The 15599-nt window shown below is 55.7% G+C and overlaps 2 protein-coding genes across 7 annotated transcripts; both read right to left on the bottom strand.

Annotated features, from left to right (window-relative positions):
• Positions 1-220: 220 nt before the first annotated feature.
• CD74 (CD74 molecule) lies at positions 221-4520 on the bottom strand. 5 transcript variants are annotated; one of them, XM_051793897.1, is made up of 9 exons: positions 4382-4520; positions 2982-3157; positions 2777-2868; positions 2635-2688; positions 2367-2462; positions 2039-2129; positions 1470-1658; positions 1041-1133; positions 221-896 (listed from the first exon to the last, which is right to left on the bottom strand). In XM_051793897.1, the coding sequence occupies exons 1-9, from the start codon at positions 4450-4452 to the stop codon at positions 889-891; spliced, it is 870 nt and encodes a 289-aa protein (XP_051649857.1). In that variant the 5' UTR covers positions 4453-4520; the 3' UTR covers positions 221-888. The 5 variants fall into 5 exon arrangements, with proteins under 5 accessions (XP_051649857.1, XP_051649858.1, XP_051649859.1 ...); XM_051793898.1 differs by having other exon boundaries at positions 221-893; XM_051793899.1 differs by lacking the exon at positions 4382-4520 and adding an exon at positions 3466-3673.
• Positions 4521-8432: 3912 nt separating this feature from the next.
• On the bottom strand, positions 8433-11373 carry RPS14 (ribosomal protein S14). Of its 2 annotated transcripts, none has more exons than XM_051793906.1 (5): positions 11235-11373; positions 9950-10100; positions 9482-9643; positions 9227-9303; positions 8433-8543 (listed from the first exon to the last, which is right to left on the bottom strand). In XM_051793906.1, the coding sequence occupies exons 2-5, from the start codon at positions 10096-10098 to the stop codon at positions 8476-8478; spliced, it is 456 nt and encodes a 151-aa protein (XP_051649866.1). In that variant the 5' UTR covers positions 10099-10100; positions 11235-11373; the 3' UTR covers positions 8433-8475. The 2 variants fall into 2 exon arrangements, with proteins under 2 accessions (XP_051649866.1, XP_051649867.1); XM_051793907.1 differs by lacking the exon at positions 11235-11373 and adding an exon at positions 10502-10524.
• Between the last annotated feature and the right edge of the window lie 4226 nt (positions 11374-15599).

Here is a 15599-nt window from a genome sequence, read left to right as displayed (position 1 = left end):
CCCTTGTGCTCCCTGGGTGAGGGCAGAGCTCTCTGGCTCCAGGAGGGAGATGGCTCCTGGCACAGGGGGCTGCTCCTCTCCTCTCCCCCCCCACACTGTGACTCACTGAAAGGAGACTTCGGCCTCCTGGGCCATGATGGGGGCCAGGGGGCAAATCAAACAAGGGAGGGGCCAGCAATGGGGAAAAAAACATGTACAGTCCTGGGTGAGGACACAGGTGTCCAAGTGTTGCAGAGATTTTTCTTTATCCCTTTTTTTATTAAGATGCATTTATTTTTAACCTACAACAGCTGCAAACTGCAAGCACAGCCCTGCTAGAGTTGCTTACAGGGCTTTCTTATTCAAAAGTTTATTTGAAATAATTAGCTTTTGAGCTCATTTATAAAGGAACAATCAGATATATTCAGGAAGATTAGAAGCCCCTCTGCCCACGGTTACCCACTGCTGCGGCTGTAGGCGAAGATCTCTGTCTACAAATCTGAGCACCCCACAATAAAAACCCTCTACTCCAGTAATCTAACAGGGCTCCAGCCTACGGGGATCAGTTAAGAAGCTGGTGGATATTGTTTTGCTGCTTTTAATGTTCATTTAGTGCAAGGAAGCATTAATTCTTCAGCAGGGGTGAGCTCTGCCACTGCCTAGGTGCTGTGGGATGTCGATGAGCCAAAGGGAACAGGATTTATGGATCTGACATGGTTGAAATAATTTTCCAGCCTGCTTTACCCACCCTCGGAGGGGACACTTTGTCTCTAGCACTCAGAGTCGTGGCAGCTCAGCCCCAGCTGCTGTTCTACAGCGGGGGAAAGGTCAGCAATGTAAGCGCAGAAAAGAAAGGGGGGGAAAAAAACAGACAGGAGCTGGGATGCTGGAGGCAACTGCTGGCATCTTCTACTCTGCTGTGGGGGAAAAAGAGGAGGTAGTCAGCAGGACAGCTCAAGGACCAACCAAAACCCCTGTCTCCATCACAACCTCCCCAGCAGCGCTTTGGTGCTCCCCCAGGAGCTCCCCTTCCCGGTCCTGGACTGCACTTGGACACTCACGTTTTTCCACGTTCAGCTTGAGCGTGTCCACCCCGGAGAAGATCATCTCGTCCGGATCCGGGGTGGCAGCGGCACTGGTAGGAGCAGCAGCCCCTGCAAAGGGAGGGCAGGATATGGGTGCTGGACCCCAGGGCTGCCCCATCACGCCCCATCCCACAGAGGGCAGTGGGGGAGAGGCTGCACCCACTGCTGAGCTGGGGGCTGGGGGCAAGGGGGGCTCGTGGAAAGCCCTGTCTGCATACCTTGGCTCCACCTGCAGAGACCTGGGGTGGCTTTAAGGGTCCCCTCTAGTCTTAACATGCTGGCACCAGAGGGGTGCTCCCTACAGCATGGATGCCTCTCCTCTCCTCTCCTAGCTCTCCTCCTCCCTAATCCCAAGCAGTCCTTGCATACTGCTCATTCCTCTCCTTCCCCTCCCTGGCAACCTACCAGAGCAGTCCAGCTTTCCCCGAGTAGCAGTGCCCTCAATCTTGGTGCCATTTTTGTAGCAGCACCAGCAGAAGCCAGTGGAGAAATGGCACTGCTTGGGCAGGTAGTCACCGTTCTCATCGCACTGTGGGTGGAACCGGCCTGGATGGACACCCCCAAAATTGGCCTCGGCCTGGCACTTAGTTTGCACTAGGGTAACAGAAACAGAGGGGAGACCCCATCAGCCTCTCAGGCCCTTCTCCCCCTCAGCAGCCTCAGCAGGAGATTCTACCCACAAGCAGTTTAATTTAAAGGTGAACAAGCCCCAGCCCCGTGACCTTTCTCAAGCTCTTGGGCTAGCCAGGGGTGGAGGATTTGGGGTGGTGCTCCAGCTGTTCAGCCTTTTGCTCACCCCAAATGCCCTGCATGCAGCAGACAGAGATGCTCTGTGATGTCCTATAGGTCACCAAGCAGAGGCTCTCCACGGAATGAACAGGACCATGACCGGAGGGAGGGCTTGGCTCCCTGTGGGATGACCCATGCCAACACCTCCCTGACCCTCCCCAGCTCAGCAGCCCCATCCCCAATACCTTTAGTTGCCGGGATTGCCTTGTTCTCCTCCGACTTGGGGTTCTTGGCCATCTCAAACAGCAGCCAGTTGTACATCCAGGATTCCATGGACTGCAACGAGGGGGACCAGCACATTAATGGGCATGGGGGGAATTCACCCCAGGGGAGCTGTGCCATGAGCTCCAGCTTGGCCAAGGAAGGTGGTGAGCACCATCCCCTTCCCTGGGGTGGGAGTGGCCCAAGCCTGGCTCAAGCAGCCCTTCATTTTTCCAGGTGGGGACATTCCAGTCCCTCCCCCAAGCAGGGGACTCCTGGATGGGGAAGAGTAGGATGGCAGCAAGCACTGACCTTCAGGTCTGCGTGAGCCATGGTGTTTCTCAGTCTCTTCACATTGTCCAGAAAGTTGTCCTTCAGCTCCGGGAACATCTTCCCGGGGTCTGCTTGCTGCAAAGAAATGACCACAATGAGACAGGGCAAAGAAAAATCAGGTGGGAGTGTGCTGATATCATCCAGACAGATGCTGCAGGAGGCCAGGAGCTCCCACCAGCACCCCAAGAGACCCCGAACCAGTTCAGGGGGGCAGCTGTGGGGTGGGTGGGGGTGCAGGGGACCTTACCAGCAGCAGGTGCTTCACTAGGTCCTCGGTTTTGTTGCTAGCAGGGGCCGTGGCCTGAGAGAAAAAGCAAAGGAGCAGTGTGAGCACGGCAGCAAGCCCTGAGGGCAGCAAGCAGTGCCAAGCAGTGGTGAAACTCTCTTACTGGAAGGTCTGCAAGGGGGCCAGCAGGCAGGACCCTCATGACCAACGGGGTGTTCACCATGGCCATCTTCATCTTGTTCACCGGCTTGGCACCTGCTCAGGAAAGAGCACTGTGAGAGGCACCAACAGGGCTGGGTGGGCCAGAGGGAATCTGTCCCCTCTCCCTGGACACCCCACACACACACTGGTGCCCAAGGGGTACTGACTGGCAGGCAGCTTCCTCTGCAGAGCCTCCAGCTGCAGGGTCTGGGAGGTCTTGGTCAGCTTGCTGATCTGCCCGCTCTGCTGGTACACGAAGTAGATGGTGACAGCCTGGCCAGCGATCAGCAGGGCCACCAGGATGGAGAGCACAGAGAGGCCGGCTCTGCGCCCCAACACCGACCTGCGGGAACGGACAGGGAGCTCAGGAGATGATCCTCTGACATCACCCTGTCCCCGCCCCAAACACGCCCTTCCCGGGGGGGTTTGCAGCCAGACAAATGCAAATTCCCCCATTGCAGGGTGCAGAAGTGAAAACTCAGTGTGAAGGTCACACCAGGAACTGAAACTCACTGTGGGGGCGGGAGGGGGGGGCACGGGACGGGTACCGAGGGGTACGTGGGCACATTTAGGTGCGGACAGGGGACTGCCAGGGGACTTTGGGGCACGATATCACTCTGGGCATCGCCTTCTGTGGGATTATGAAGCCACCTGAATCTTCGCTGATTCCTGAGGCAGAGGACACAGCCCATGGGATGCCGGACAGCAGTTAATTTTTAAAATTTTGTGCCAGATGCTGCCCCGACGGGTGAATGTGGCACTATAGGGGTGCAGCGGTGCTCCAGAGGCCATCCCCTGGCTCCGCTGCCCGACGGGGAGCGGGCACTGCCCGGCCGAGGGACATGTCCCGAACGGGACAGCGCTGCGGGGGTGTCTGCCCGGAGACTGGTGATGTCACAGCTCCCGCGATTCTGATTGGCTGGAAGCTTTGGCGGGGGCTGCCCCCCCGGGGCTTGGGACATGGGGACTAGTTGGGACACGCGGTGGCAATGGGATGGCGGCCCCGCAGAGCCAGTTGGGTCCAGGGCCCGCGCCTGCCCCACAGCCACGTCATCAGCCTGCCTGTCCCACAGCCTGTCCCATAGCCGTGCTGCCTCCCCCATAGGTTCCAGCCATGGCTCTCTGCCCCACAGCCACGCTGAGCCTGTCCACCCCATTGCCATGACTTGTCCCCAACTGCCCCAGAGATACAGTGACCCCCTTCAGCCTCATAGCCACCCAATGCCCCCCCATCCCATAGCCACCCAAGTCCCGCTCCATCCCATAGCCACTCCATGTCCCCCCTGTCCCACAGCCACACTGTACCCCACCCATTCCATATGCTCCCCGTGTCCCTTCCTGCCTCACAGCCATGTTCTGGCCCGTTCCACAGCCCCCTTGGCTCCACAGTGCCCCGTAGCCACCCTGTGCCCCCCACCTTCTGCCCCGTAGTCACTCTGTACCCCCTTGGCCCAACTGTGTCCCCTTCCATCCCACACCAACGCAGTGCCCCCCCTGTCCCACGTCCCCACTTGTGCCCACTTTGCCCTCTCCTTGCCCCCCACCCCTTGCCCCCCAGCAGTGGCACCTCTGGGTGTTCCCAACGCTGAGCACGGCGCTGCCGCGGTCAGAGATGAGGTCCCGCTGCTCCTCTGCCATGGCTCCGGTGGGCTCCCCGATGGAAATGAGCACCCCCAGCTCTGTCCCTGGAAATACCCTCCGGTCCCCACCCTGCCCTGACACCCGGGGGGGGGAGTAAAAAAAAAAATCCTATTGGCTGCTGGCACTTGCATCACTTGTTGCCAGGCAGAGCTCTGCTCCACAGGTCTTCAGTACAGAGTTTATGCTGGACTCGGTGGTGAGCACCGCGGCTACTCAGTGGGGGCATCACTGCCCCCCCCACGCCACGGGCAGGTCACAGTGCCCAGCCTGGTGACACCAGTGACATGGGTCTGGGGGCTCTGGTACCCCTGGGGGGGCAGGAGGTGGTATATGTGGGGGGGGGGGGTAGCAGGAGCTGAGAAACGGGATGTGCTGGTGGGATGGGGGAGGTGACAGACGATGTGTGAAGAAGGAAGTGGGGTCCAGAGGTGGGTTACCAGGTGTGGGACACCATGGGGAGAGACCCCACACCCAAGACTAAGAGCAGAACCCCCGTGTGGGGACACACTGTCAAGGTACACCCCTCCTCACTGATCTTTGCTGCTGGGGAAAAACTGCACTTCAGCTCAAACCCCGGGCTGAGGGTCACTTCAGACCCCCCTGGCTGGGGGTGCTTGGCCAGGACTTCTCAGGGTGAGGGGGAACAATTCAAGGACTAAGTGCTTTCCAGCCCTCCTTGCTTTGCCTGCAGCAGCTTCCAGAGGCTGAACCCCCAAAGCTAAGAGAGGAGGAGCAGCCCCTCAAGGTGAGCGACCCCAAAGCACCAGTAGGAGTGGAGCATCGGGGATTCCCAGCCCTCCCAACAGCCCTGCAAGTGCTACATGGGCAGAAGCAGCATAATGCTGGGTTTGGTGATTTTGTTCAAGGTCCCAGGGCAGTGCCAGGGGTAACACACCCCCAGTGCCCACACTGAGCCAGGGTCACACTGTGCCCAGCACAGAGCCGGCTCCAGCGTCAGGATCCAGCTCCACCGTGCCCAAGGCTCAGCCAAAAGTGAAACTGCGTGTGAGGCACTAAAAGCCAGACACCACCGGTTACCTGGAAAACCTGCTGGGGCTGGTTCAGCCACTCCTTCTCCAGCATTAGTCCTGAGCCACCTGGCTGGAGGGACACAGAGCCAGCCCTGGCTGTGCCTGGAGAGCAGGGAAAGGGATCGTCATGGAGCATTTCCAGGCAGCGGGGCAGGGTTTCCTGGCAGTTGCTCTTCCTGGAGGAGGCATGGTGGGACAATGCTCTGGCTTCCCACGTGGGACATTGCAGCCCCACTGTAGAAGGGCTTAGGTGCCTGGAGCCTGGTGTCCCACCCACAGGCTCCTGTGACCCAGCTGGGAAAGCCCTGGGCACCCAGGGTGCATGGAGCACCAGCCCAGGAGTGTCCATCAGCCTCACCCCAGGCTACCAGTGATAAAGCTGTACTTAGAAACCATCAGAGGTGTTTGAAAAGAAGATGAAAAGGGAGAGAAAATGGAGCTAAAAGGGAAAAAAGAGGAAAGAAAAGGAGGCTAAAAAGGAGGAAAGAAAAGAAGGCTAAAATAAAAGGAAATAGAACATAAAAGCTTTCCATAAATTTTTTGTCTCTCTCCTTGTGGGCACTGGGGGTTCTGGGAGACACACAGGTTTTTCCTCGAGGCTCCAGACCTCACTCAGCTCCTCGTTTGGGCCACAACTCCTGCCTTGAGGCCACACTCCAGGCACATTCCGTGACCAGCCTCAGCCCAAAGGGGAACCAGAGAGAGTTTGAACAGGAACTTTGCAAGTGAAACCCCAGCGACTCCATGGAGCTGGGCCTGGCTCTGCAAACCACAGACGTGGGCGATAACCTGGGGGTGGAGGAGGGCCTTGTTCCCCCTGGCAGGCTGAACCCCCCAAGCCCCAGCCCAGACGGGCACAACCAGCACAAAGCCAGCCCTCACTACACACACGGACACTCCCCATCAACTCTTCAGTACTTCACACCCCCCCACACACTTTCTGCCTGTGGCTGTGGCATCTGGTGTTTCCAGTTTGTAAATTGATTTTTCCAGGGAAGATGCAGACCCTTTCAGACAGCAGCTCCCATCCTGTCTGACCCTCCTCATTCCCCCGTTGCGCAAGCCTGGCACTGGCTCCTCACCACCCTGTTAACCCCAAGGCTTTGTGTTTGCTGTTGCCCATCAAAAACTCAACAAGCACCATTACAGGAAGCTGAGGAACCAGTTGTCTTTTTTTGGGGGAAAAAAAGCCATCTGGAGAGAGGAGTGGTCTCAGGCTTGGGCTCAGACCTGCTGAGGACCAGGCCGGCAGAGCAATTATTTGAGGCAGGCAGTTGGAATAACCCAGGTGCATTCACAGGAAGCCATTCATCACCAGCTGGGCCTCGTCTCACAGCTCTCAGCCCCCAGACCCTGCACAGAATAAGGTCTGGGGAACAGACCCACATTTCCCACTGCCCCTAAGGCTACACCCCCAGCAGCTCAGGTTTGGCCCTGGGCAAACTGGAGGGGAAGGGCTGAGCCACAGGGCTCACCAGTGGCCACGGACTGTGTGTGGGAGGGGAGCACAGCCCCTGAGCAGCCCCATGCCCTCAGCAGGATGAGCATCCCTGCTGGGGAGACACAGGGTGGGCAGGCACACACATCTCACCCCCATGCAGTCTGGGAGCCATCACCCAGCTACAGGGGGCTTGCAGGTGATGCAGTTCCTCACTGAATCACCCGAGACAACCACCTGGGTCAGGGCAGGGACTGCCAGAGCCATGAGAGCCATCCATGCCACTCTGACAGGAGGGTCTTTTCCTCCAGAAAGGTGATGTGCCAGGCAGCCACTCTGTGCTGGATCTCCGGTTTCTCTTCCTCATTCAGCATTTCCCCCCTGGGGAGTACACACCAACGCAGGAAGCCATTTCAAAGACGTCAGGCCTGCCAAGAAATCAAAGGTATTTTTGCCATTAATTGAGCAGCAAGCCCAGTGAGCAGCCTGCCCATGGCATATCATGTCCAGGGCACCAAATGGCATAGGGCAGGTTGCTCAGCCATCCCTGTGCACACAGCAGGGCTCCAGTTTCCAAGGATTAAGGGTTAATAGAGCAAATCCACCTTCATGTGGAGCAGACACCTTCCCACTTCTAAACTGCCCTTAAAACCAGCAGGGCTGAATGGCCTGGACCTGGGCGGCCCTGCTGGGCCTGGGTGGGCAGCAGAGGGGAGAGGAACTCAAACAGCACCCAGAGATGAGCTGTTCGTGCTGCCACAAAGGTCCTGCATTGGATTTGTTATTGCTGTAGTTTTCCACAAAAGTGCCCCAGGAAGCAGCCACGCCAATATCCCCTGGGTCATACAGCAACACACAGCAACAGTATTCACTGTGTTAAAAAACCACTGACTGGAGCTCTTGGTCGCACACACACAGTCCCATTCCCTGCACTCCTGAGCTGTCCCCTCCTCTGTTCAGCTCCATGTTGGCTGAGCTGCTGCTGGCTTTGTGTTTTCAGCAAGTTCTCAACACAGAGTTCAAAGAAAACTTTAAGTACAGGAAAACAGCTATTTGAGTGGCAAACTGCACTTTTTAGGACAGTAGGGGAAGTTTATTCTAAAATTTTCCATGGCCACATAAAAAACAACAGATAAAGCACTATGGCTGTGCCAAAGGAAATGCTGGCTTAGGAACATCTGCACAGGCAGGGGACTTTTTTCCACAGAAAGGGGAAGTGATGAATTAAGCAGCATTTTGCAGAAAACACAGCAGTAGTTTCTCACTCCCAGCCCAGCCTTTTTTCCCTGTGGCAAGGACACTTCCAAGAGATCATGACTCAGTTTGAAAGCACAAGTATCCAAGCAGCTTCTGCTTTGAAGCCCAAGACCCACCATGGCTTTGGATCAGCCAGCCTAGTTCACCTCCAACCTCCCCCCAACCCAGAGGCCCAGCTCCAGAGCCCAAGCCATCCATGGATGGCATTATACGGAAGTCCAGCACACCCCAGTAAGAAAACACAGCTGAGCAGAGGTTTAAGAGAGCTTTAATAAACAGAAGATGCAGCGCTGTTTACAGACGACGTCCACGGCGACCACCCTTCCTGCGAGTGCTGTCGGAGGGGATGGGGGTGACATCCTCTGCAGGGGGAAGAAAACCCAAAACACACTGTTACCTTCCAGAGGTACCCCCAGAAACCAATGAGGCACAGCCACCAACCCCAGCCTCATGGCTGCACCTCGGCAGTGCAGGGGCCACACATGGGCAGAAGGTATGCTCTGTAGAGTGGAACTTGGGAACTTCCCACAAGCTGGGTACCCAGAGCTTTTAATGTATAGGAAGCAAAAATTCCCATCTCCCATCCCACTTAAACCAAGCAGCCACAGGGTTTCCAAAGGAAGAGGATGCTTGAAGAATTTTCAGCACAGCCACCACCGCAGCTTCTTGTGACTCCCCCACAAAGTTCAGGACTCTCCTCCAACAGCTGGAGAACTCCACTATAACTGAGTCACTGTCTCAAGCTGAGACCACCAAGGTATTTTTAGGTGACTGAACCGCTATGGGACAAGCGCTGTGACATCCAAGGAACAGTGGTACCCTGCTGTGAGCTGAGGTTTGCCCTCTACACAGAAACCTGGGTTCCGAGTTGTGCTCTCACCACCTCCTGAGGAATCATCAGTTTAGGGATCTGCTTAAATTAAATCCTTCCTTTGGTGCCACCTGAGCGGCCACGAAGAACATCCCGAAGTTAAACCATCACACCAAACAGCACACATGCCTACAAAGCTCCTTTCACTAATTAATCCCGTTCTCCCTCACTCACCAATGCGGCCAATCTTCATCCCAGAGCGGGCCAGAGCTCTCAGGGCTGACTGAGCACCAGGTCCAGGAGTCTTGGTCCTGGAGGAGAGTCAGAACCAACAACACCTTAAATGACTCAGAAGCTGAACAGAGTTTACAAACAACTAGTAATATTAAAAATCCCACCTTCCCCATCCCAAACCATCCTCCTCCTGTCCCAGACCCAAACCCTTCACCATCAGCCACCACAGTGACCACCAGTGTCCCTGTGACGTACCTGTTCCCCCCAGTTGCACGTAGTTTGATGTGTAGGGCGGTGATGCCCAGCTCTTTGCACCTCTGGGCAACATCCTGGGCTGCCAGCATGGCTGCATAGGGAGAGGACTCATCTCTGTCCGCCTTCACCTTCATCCCACCGGTCACACGGCAGATGGTTTCCCTACAGAAGGAAAAGACGACACTCAGGAGAAAGCCATTCCTTGTTCCTCCCCCCAGAACAGCTTCTGGGGAGGGAGAGAACCTGTTATTGTCAATGTTACCAGATCAATAAACTGCCACCCAGTACCCTGAGTACAACATTGATCAGAGGAGCTCACCAAGCCACCTGGTTCGTGTACATGCACCATCCCATCAGGCTCAGCAGAAGCTCCAGGACTTTGGTGGAACCTCTTGCCAAGCCTAGTTTCTGTTTTTGCACCTGAAGGAGCCATGTACCACAGCGAGGTGATGGGTGTTCAATACTCACTTGCCAGAGAGATCAGTCACGTGGACAAAAGTGTCATTGAAGGAAGCAAAGATGTGGCAGACACCGAACACATTCTCTCCTTCAGCCACCTGCGGTCCCAAGCTGATGACCTGCTCCTCCTTCTTCTCCTTGCCTTTACGAGGTGCCATTTCTGAACAACAACCAAAGTGAAGCATGAGTGATGCTAGGTTTCTCAGCATTGCTAAAGGATTTTATGAAATTCCTACTGTCTCAACCAAGCAAGAAAAATGAGTTACTGTTGGCAAAACAGAAGCGGCAATTTGGGGGTACAAGTGGATTTCTTACAAACCCCGGGATTCCCAGCTTTGCTGCATGCTGGCACACAGGTCACCACCCACAGCTGCTTAGTGGGGTCTCTCCTGCTGTGCTTGTCCCCAGGCCCCACCACAGCTGCACACGGGGGAGGCCCTTTCCTTGGTAACCAGCAGTGCCAAGCACTTCCCCTTGTTCGTGTGACTTTATGGAAAGAAAATACCAAGCCAAACAACTATTAAAGACCTCATTTGGTCACTAAGTTTCAACTCTGCACACCTTTTAAGTACTAGCTTGGGTTCTTCCATGTTACTGCTCTCCTAACCACATCCTTGGGACTAGCCCAGGTAAATCTTCTGCCTCTGAAATCGACACTCAGCGACGGGAGACAGCAGACCCGGCACTCGGCTGTTTGTTTTGGCGGCCATGGATCCCGTGCCTCTGCTCCCGAGCACAGGAAGACGGTTCCCTATTGCCCTCTCCTGCCAAATACTTGCTACAGCCGGCGCCCTGCACAAGTGAGATGTTCAACCACTTCGCTCAGGAAACCAACTCCAAGAGAACCCGCGTTCACCCTCGCTGGTCCCCTCTCCGCAGACAACATTAATTTACACCAGTGCCTGCGCGGCCGCCCCGACAGCGCCACATCCCCTTCCCGACACATCCACAGGCCCCACGGACAGCGCCGTCCCCAGCCCAGTGAGGCCGACACAGCAAACGCTGTACCGCCAGGATCGACCCCCGGGCGACGACCCCGCCGCTCTCCCGCGCTCGGGGGCACAGCCCCGGCCGCTCAGGGCCGTGCCGCCCTGCACCTCCCGCCGGCAGCTCCGCTCCGCCCGCCCGGGGCTCGCCTGCGGCCCGTGGCCCCGCTCGGCCGGGCGCACCCGCCCCGCGCCGGGAGCGCTGCCCCACGCAGCCCCGGGCCCGTGAGGGCGGGCGCAGAGCCCGGGGCCCGCGGCGAGGCGCGGGCAGGCGGATGGCGGCGGATGCGAGACAGCCCCGCACTCACCTGCCCGTCTGCTCCGGCGGCCGCCACGGAAAGGAAGCGGCGGGGTCAGGGGGCGGGGGGCACCGCCTCACCCGGAAGGGATGGAGGGACGCGACGTGTCCCCGACGGCAAGCACAGGGCTCTGCCCTGATCCCGATCCCGGTCCTCATCCCGATCCCGATCTCGATCCCGGTCTCGATCCCGGTCCCGATCCCGCCACGCCGGACGACGCCGCCACACCGTGACCGAGGCGCTACCGAGGACAAGCAGGGCCGACCTCCCCAAGATGGCGGCCGCCTCGACCTTCCGAAGATGGCGCCGTCACCGCCCTCCTCTGCCTCCCCACTGACCTCCCCAAGATGGCGGCTGCCCCACCGCCTCTCCCCTTCGGCTCGACCTTCCCAAGACGGCGCTGCCACCTCCTGTCCCTCTGCCCCTCACCAAGATGGAGGCGGGCGCGGTTGGGTGGTTGGGTTCCTGGCAGACCTGCCCCGGGAGAGCTTTGGAAACGAACCAGTGTAAAAAACAACCGGATGAAGATGGCCGTAATTCCAGCACGCAGGGCCTTTCCCCCTGGCTACACAGCCACAGCTGGCACTCAGCCATGTTGGGGCACAGGCCTTTCCTCCTTGCTCTGCTGTGGGGACTGAGCACAGCGAGGTGTCATGGGGGTCTCCAGGCAGCTGTTTGTCCCTGCCCCGAGCTCAGGCAGGAGCCCTGGCTAAAAGGAGGTGCTTGGGAATTCACCCACAAGGGAATGTGTGTGGTGGTTCAGTATGTGTAAGTCTGGAGTATTTTTCATCAAGGAGATAATGGGAGAGGTTTCAGTCTGGTGATTCTCCATGGGAAGCTCCAGCAGCTGATGGGAGCAGCGCAGGCTGTGCAGCTCTGAGCGATGGCACAGGGACCAGAGCTGTGATTAGGGAGGTTTGTTCCAGCTCTACAGCAAAATTTGTAAATTTTCACATAAAGGTTATCCTGCAAGCAAATATTTTCTGGTTCCAAATAATTTAGAAAGCGCTCAGGAGAGTAAGGACAGGGAACATCAGAGACCTTTGGAAAAGAGGCAGATTGCAAACCTCTGGCGCTGCCACCAGGGAGAGGAGGTTTGGTCCATAAGGCTCTCTGCACTCCCACGTGCCAGGTTTCTTCCCTGGGAAAACCCTCTGTGCTCAGGGATGCCTGTCTTGACCTAGTGGGCCACCCTCACTCACTCCTGTCTTTGTTACCCATTTGCCACTGCATCAGGGATCTTCCAGTTTAAATACTGAAGGAGAGGTTTTTAAAATATACATTGGCAGCACTGCTGTAATTCCAGCCGGGGGCTCCAGTGACAGCAGCCGTGGCCTGATTTGGAGGAAAGGGGAAGGAAGGAGTCAGCAGCAGGGGGTATTGCAAGGTCAGCCTGCATCAGGCCATGTGTGGCTGCGGGTGACCCCTCTGAGGAGGAGCCTGGGGACAGTCAGGGGTGCATGGCAGCCAGGCAGGGTGGGTTTATCCCCATGGAGCCACGTGTGCAGGGCTGACTGTGATGATCCTTGGCGAGGCTTGTACCAGCCTGTGGATGTTGCCCTGGAACAGATGCAAACCAGAGGCAAGGAAACAGACAGGCCTCCATTTATGGGGTAACAGGCTGGAATAACCGGATGAGCTGTTAAAAACTTAACCCATCGGTTCGAAATTCCACAGAGCCCTCAGCCCCAGAGCTGCTGGGAAACAGGCTGCTCCTGGTCCCTCTGGGCAGGATGGGGCTTTCCCCACTCCCCAGGACACATTCTTCCCTTTCACTTTGCCTTGCACTAGTCCTGGTGTATCCTCAAGAGAACTGCCTACCCTGCAAAATGTTCCTGGGGCTTGAATGCCAGCTCCAGCCAGGCTGTCCTACTGCCGAGGACAGCACTGAGAGTCTTCCCAGGCTGAGATGAGCAAAAAGGGAGGCACTGGGCAGAGGCTGCAAGGATTGCATCCTCCAGCCTGCCGGGAAGGGAAGGATGCTCAGGCCAGGGTGGGGTCAGTGCCAGAGGTGGGGTCAGTGCCAGAGATTATGTCTATTTGCTTTGAGAAATCCCCCAGATTTAGTTCCTTAATGGGTAATTAACATTCCAACTGCTCCTCGGTAATAGCCGCTCCAGCCCTTGGGAAACCCACAGACAGGGTTACGCTGCAGGCAGATTTCATAACTCAGCCAGTGACTAAACCAAAAGGCCAGGGAAATGGGAACGCAGCTCCCAACCTCTCCTCCTGCGGGGCTTTGGCCTTGGAGTAAACTAGTTCAGGCTGAGAGGGGTCAGTGGGAAGTAAATGGCCTGACCTGTGAAGGTCTCAGCTCCAGGCTTCCCGCAAGCAGGAATTTTTGGTGCTCAAATATCACAGTTTCCATGGCTGCGACTTGTTCTCACGAGCCACCGGACCAGTGGTGGCCTTGAAACAGAGACTGGAGCTGGAATAGGCCAAAACTCTTCCCACAGCAGGATGAACCCCAGCTGTCTCCCTGGTATGGAGCAGGGTCTGCGGTTGGGGCTCTCTAACAGGCCCCTCAAAATGGCATCTGTCCTCTAACAGCCCTGGCAAAGACACATTCAGGGTCCTGAGTCCACCCATTCACAGGTAAATGAATAAAACTTTTCTGTTTGCTTTTAAGGCAGTTTTTAGTTTCAGAAAGGCAGTTTGTGCGTGCACACATGTAAATGATGTGTCAGAAACAGGCATAAGAAGATTAAAACAGAAATGTCCAACACTGAAGTTAAAGCACTTAAGGAATTGGCAGAGACTTCAAGAGTCAGTTTCTGGTCCTAATGAAGTCAGTGGAAGTGCTGCCATGGACTTCAAGGACCATAATTTGGCTGTAACTCAGTAGGGAGCTGAAAGTGTTGATTAATAAATTGGAGACAATGTGGAGGAAAGCCGCTGAACTGCTTTCCGACAGATGTGCTGAAGAAGAGCCTGTGAGTTAAAGCACACAGGAAAGGAACTGGTTTCCTTTGTGTTTGCAAACAGAAGACAGGAAAAAAAAAAGCTACCTGATATTCATGTAAAATGGCAGAGCTGGTATTAATAAACCCCAGTGCCTTTCTGAGCAGCCTTCTGTTTCCCGCGAGTCAGTCATTCTTTAAAAAAAAAAAAAAGGATTAGCAAATGTCAGACCAAGAATTCAACGAATTCCTTTTTCACAGAAGAAATTATTCAGTGGAAAACTTTACCACTGGAGATTGTGGATTCTGCAGATTGTTCTTGGAGTTTGGTGCGTGCCTTTGATTACTCATTGCTGGCTTTTTGCTCAATGATTTGTGCATGAATCTCCTCTGGCAGAGGTTAGCATGGCCTCGGAATGCTGTTCCCAGGGGAGATGCTTTTTTCAGGCTGAGTTTGCAAATCATTTAAGGCTGAAAAAAACTGTAATCCCTTTAATACCTTTTACAGCAGTTCGCAGTTTAAAAACTTGCTGTTTGTCCCTTTTTGTTTTCTGAGCTTTCAAGTAACTTTGGCATTGGCAAGTTATTCAGGGATCTTCAGAGAAAAGGCTTGTGAGGGAAGTGAAATGTTTAAGGATAAAGAAATCTTTGACTTCAATAAACGCCTCAGAGCCCATTAGAAAATCTGCAGCTGTAATTGTCTCCCATTCTTTGTGTCTCTTTCCCTATGATTTCCTTTCCTCTTTTCTTTTTGTTTGTTTATCTGTCTGTTTCATTTGATTGAAATTGCTTCCTCGACACCGGTTCAGTCAGAAGCTCTCCCAGAACATGCTGCCTAAACCAAACCCAGCAGACCTGCCACATCCTATCCCTGTGAGCTGGACATGAAACTTGTCCCCATGGACTGGACATGAAACCTGACAGGGTCGTCCTAATGTACCACATCCCTTCTGACATGGGCAGTAAGATGGACCTGGGCAGTTCGTTCTGGTGGTTAACGTGGGCTCCCTTCCCCTGGACTGGAGCATGTCCCCGCAAGCTGTTGGTGTCCTCAGCAGCCTCCAAGGGCAGGGCAGGGGCAGGAGTGGAGCAGCTGAGCCACGTTAAGCTCATTTTTCCCCTCTCTGAGGAATGAAGGGAATTTTGTGTGTATGTGCATGCAGGTTGGAGGAGCCAGCCCATGACTTAGATGTGGCCCTTGAGCTTGTCTTGGAGCCGGGGCGGAAAAGCTAAAACGATGTGGTGTACCAGCACTCTGAACCTGGGTTCTGCGGCTGGGGAGGAGGATGGGGACAACCTCAGGCTTGGCTGGCTTCAAAACTGACACAAAAGGGTGTGCATACACACTGGGGGAAGGATGAAAGGGCTCTATGTAGGAGCCGTGAGCCTGACACCCCAGTTCTATCAAACACACTCCCTGTGCCGTACCCTTCGCACACCCCATCACGCTCATCCCGGGGAACCGCGGGAGCGC

The sequence above is a fragment of the Manacus candei genome, unplaced genomic scaffold (genome assembly GCF_025592945.1).
Source record: "Manacus candei isolate 608988 ecotype Guabito, Panama unplaced genomic scaffold, ASM2559294v1 h1tg000037l, whole genome shotgun sequence".
NCBI classification, from domain to species: Eukaryota; Metazoa; Chordata; class Aves; order Passeriformes; family Pipridae; genus Manacus; species Manacus candei.
Note: the sequence above shows the minus strand (reverse complement) of the source record. Positions and strands in the feature narration are given on the sequence as shown.